The sequence below is a fragment of the Mus pahari genome, chromosome 1 (genome assembly GCF_900095145.1).
Source record: "Mus pahari chromosome 1, PAHARI_EIJ_v1.1, whole genome shotgun sequence".
NCBI lineage: Eukaryota > Metazoa > Chordata > Mammalia > Rodentia > Muridae > Mus > Mus pahari.
Window position 1 is genome coordinate 17,952,484 of NC_034590.1, and position 4,048 is coordinate 17,956,531.

General features: G+C 50.6%; 1 protein-coding gene across 1 annotated transcript in view; it reads left to right on the forward strand.

Moving 5' to 3' along the window:
* The window catches only part of Slc6a16 (solute carrier family 6 member 16), a 30,067-nt gene that overhangs the window by 14,715 nt on the left and 11,304 nt on the right, over window positions 1–4,048 (forward strand). The window contains exons 2-7 of the mRNA XM_021216703.1: window positions 1,052–1,527; window positions 1,910–2,067; window positions 2,352–2,478; window positions 2,622–2,797; window positions 2,962–3,072; window positions 3,217–3,458. Coding sequence (XP_021072362.1) covers window positions 1,052–1,527; window positions 1,910–2,067; window positions 2,352–2,478; window positions 2,622–2,797; window positions 2,962–3,072; window positions 3,217–3,458 — 1,290 coding nt within the window. The remainder of the gene's footprint in view (window positions 1–1,051; window positions 1,528–1,909; window positions 2,068–2,351; window positions 2,479–2,621; window positions 2,798–2,961; window positions 3,073–3,216; window positions 3,459–4,048) is intronic.

Here is a 4,048-nt window from a genome sequence, read left to right on the forward strand (position 1 = left end):
CTCCCCCCTCTCTCTCACACACACACACCACACACTCCTCTCTCTCTCACACACTCCTCTTCCCCCCCTCTCTCTCTCACACACACACACACACACTTCCCCCTCTCTCTCTCTCACACACTCCTCTTTCCCCTCACACAACACTCTCTCTCTTTCTCTCTCTCTCTTCTTCCCCCTCCCTCCCTGCTCCTTATCCTGCCTCTCTCTGTACCCCAAGTTATAGCAGTGCCCTGCCTTAGCAGCTGACAACTGAGATTGGTAGTGGGAGTCCGAGCTCTGGAGGATGTCTGTCTCTGTTTCCAAAATCCTTAGTGTGGTTCCCACCTCCCGCCCATTAACTTCAGCTACCCAGACCCCTGTCCCTTGTGATAATACATCCTGAAGAAGTAAAAACATCATGGAAGAAATATGTGGGCGGTATGAATTCTCTGTGTGTGGCGAGTGTGTGGTGGATGGGTGTGATGCATACGTGTGCATGTGATGCATGTGTATGCGTGGGTGTGCAAAGTCATTCATGTGTATAGTGTATTTAGGTGCTGTGTGTGTGTGTGGTAGACGTGTATGTGGTGCTTGTATGTATGATATTTGTGAGTATGCATGGGTGTGGTATGTAGTACATGTGTGTATGTGTAATATGTGTTGGTATGTATTTGTAGTGCATGTGAAGGTGATGATGTATATCATGCCTGGGTTAATGTATGTGGCGTATGTGTGTGTGTGTGTATGTGTGTGTATGAGAGAGAGAGAGAGAGAGAGAGAGAGAGATACATGTGGTGTCTATGGGCAGTATATGTGAGTGTAGTACATGTGTGTGTGGTACATGATATCTTTATGTGGTATGCATGGCGCATACATGTGTGGTGTAAGTATAGTACTTACATGCATGGTATGTATGTGATGTTTATGGTGTATGTGTTTCGAATGTCAGTAAGTGAAGTGTGTAGAAATGGTAGTCTCCTTTAAGATCATTTGAAACTCAGTGAATCCTTAGTAAGCCTGAGAATAATTTCCTCATTAGATTTCACCTAAAATCATGACTTTTGATTTTAAGGTCCACTAAAGAAGGTGAAGATGCACCTTCCAAATCAAGAGCTTCCAAATCAGATGTGCCTCAGGCTTCAGAGTCTAATGTGGAAAAAAGTACATCCTTCGAATCGAAGTTTACTGATATGGACTCAAACCTTGGGGCATGGGAAGTTGGTGTACTGACCTGGTCTCCATCAACCTGGATTACACAGGCTCAAGTTTCAGAGACTCGGATGGCAAAGGCTCAGGCCTGGGAGACCCTTGCTTTGGCAAGAATTACCTTACAACCCAAGCCCAGTGTCACAGAATTATCAACAGTGACAACCCTGAAACAGGAATCCTCAGAGTTGGTGAACAGGATGAGTAAGGAGAGCAATGAAGGCTACCCTCCCCGGCTACTCTGGACCAGCAAGGTTGAGTACATGCTGGCTCTCATGGGCTACTTGGTGATGCCATCTGGAGTCCTGCGCTTTGTCTCAGGCTGGGTTCACAAAGGAAGCTGTAAGTCTGGGAACCAGGGCACGTGGACCCAAAAGGGACAACAGGAGTGCAGCCTGTACTGGCTTCCACTGCGGACGTCTCTGAGATGCTAGGGCAGGGTAGAAAGCAGGAGTCTGAGCTCCCGAGGTCAGGGAAAGTGGAGGTCAAGGTTTTGAGCATAACTCGGTGGGTTGGCCAGGCACAATGTTGGTGCGGAAAGGGCGATGACCAGGCATCTGAGACTCCTTGAAGTAAGAAGGTTGGCCAGTGACAGATGCGGGGCAGTCAGGCCTTAACCCTGCGGCCTGAGTGAGGTTGCTGCTGGTGAGCGGTCTTCCTAGGTGCATAAAGAAGGACATACATGAGTCGAGGCTCTCAGAACCCTTCTGCCTTCTCTCCGCAGGCAGCTTCTTTATAGCATACATCTTAATGCTGTTGGGCATCGGGATTCCTCTTCTCTTCCTGGAGATGGCAGTTGGCCAGAGGGTACAGCAGAGCAGTGCGGACCTGTGGAAGAACCTGAGCCCCTGGTTTGGTGGAGTGGGGTACAGCATGGTTATGGTGAGGAGCCCCAGGCTTCACAAGTCTGCCCCACAGTGCTCCTCTCCTGCCCCACAGTGCTCCTCTCCTGCCCCACAGTGCTCCTCTCCTGCCCCACAGTGCTCCTCTCCTGTTCCACAGTGCTCCTCTCCTGCTCCACAGTGCTCCTCTCCCTCCTCTCTGGAGAAAATCCCATGGCTGTCCTGGTGTGGACCATGCTCCTTCAGCCCCTTCCTCCTTTGCCAGTCCCTTCTCTCTCCCTGTCCCTGGTCGTCCTCCCCAGTCACGTCTCCCCTGGCCTGCAGGTGTGCTTCATCATTAACACCTACCTGAATGTGTTCAATTCCTGGATCTTCTTCTACATGAGCCACATATTCTACTTTGTTGTCCCATGGGATCAGTGTCCCTTACAAAGGAATTCCAGTAAATTTGGTGAGGAAGGAGATGTGGAGAAATGAAAGGGCTTGGGAAGAGGAGCAAAGAGCAAGGAGGGGCATGAAGAGAAAGACAGGAGGGAGGCAGGGAATTGGGGGTTGCCACATCTAGCAGACCTGTCCAAAGCCATGTTCCCCCAGATCCTGAGTGTGAACAGGCAACATCCTACACGTACTTTTGGTACCGGCAGACCTTGAAAGCCTCAGACAGAATTGAGGATGGAGGGCAGCCATCCTTCAGCCTGGGCATGTCTCTCTTTCTGTCCTGCTGTCTCATCTGTGCCTTCTTGGTCTATGGGATCAAGTCCATTGGGAAGGTGAGCTGCACTTGGCCCTCGGCATTCTCAAGCGCTACGACCTTGTTTCTCCCTCCTGGCCAGTTACCCCCCCCCAGAGCTTCTTCCGAGTCCGAGCCCAGCCCCTTAGCTCTACAAAGCTGCGTCTCTGGACAAGCAGCTGACGAGCTGCCCTCTCCTTGTAGGTCCTGTGTGTCTTGCTACTAGTTCCCTACTGCATCATCGTCTGCTTCCTCATCCGGACTCTGTCAATAGACGGTGCAGAATACGGACTTAAGCACCTGCTGATCCTCCAGGTGAGGTTCTGCCTCCGTTCCCTGAGCTCTGGGACCAGCACGGCTGCCTGCTGTGTCTCCTGTACCTCCTCCTTTCTCTTCTCTCTCAGAGTAGTTCTTCCCCAAATCTTGATGTTCCTGTTGTACCTGTCTTCTCCTTTTTAGGTGGCGAGCATCTCTGACTTAACTATTTGGTGCCAAGCAGGTATCCAGGTCTTGTTTGATGTTGGCCTGGGCATTGGCCCCATTGTCTCCTTAGCATCACACGTACCTGACTTCAACAACTGTATGGCCGATGCCTTCTTAATGGCTCTGTTCAAGATAATCACCTTGTTGATGACCACGCCCTTCCTCCTCTCCATCCTGGGCTTCTGGGCCACTACAACCACACATCACTGCTGTAAGAAGTAAGACCAGTCCCTGGCAGTAACAACCCGTTCACACACCTTACCCTCAGGGAGGCTACAAGCTCTGCGGCTTCTTCTCTGAGAACAGAGCCCCTTCCTAACATTAGAAAGCTCAGAGGTTGTCAGCCCGCTCCTCAGACTGATGTGCTAACAGATGCCAAGAGTGGAAGGGATGCAAAGGCCACCCCAACACAAAGAACAGGATCTGAGGCTACCACACGGTCGAGCCAACAGGGAGGTCCGTTTCCTGCACCGTCCCTTAGCTGTGTGTTCCAAAAACACAGCAGTCTCTGCCCCTCTGGAAAAACCTAAACTCTAAAGGGTTAGAGACCCGAGGAGTCTGTCTCCTAGATGGGGCTGTTCATCAGCTCTGCATCTTGATTTGGCCTTATCGACACCTTCTCATCCCGTGTGCTCTTGGGATACATAGTGATACATGTGTACATTAGATGTTGGCAAACCACTGGTCACACTTTCACCTCAGACATTATTATTTCCTTGTGGTGAAATCAAAGTTCCCTAAAGTTGTTTTGTCTTTTGAGACAGGGTCTCACTATGTAGGCTTGGAATGCCCTATGTAGCCCAGGCTG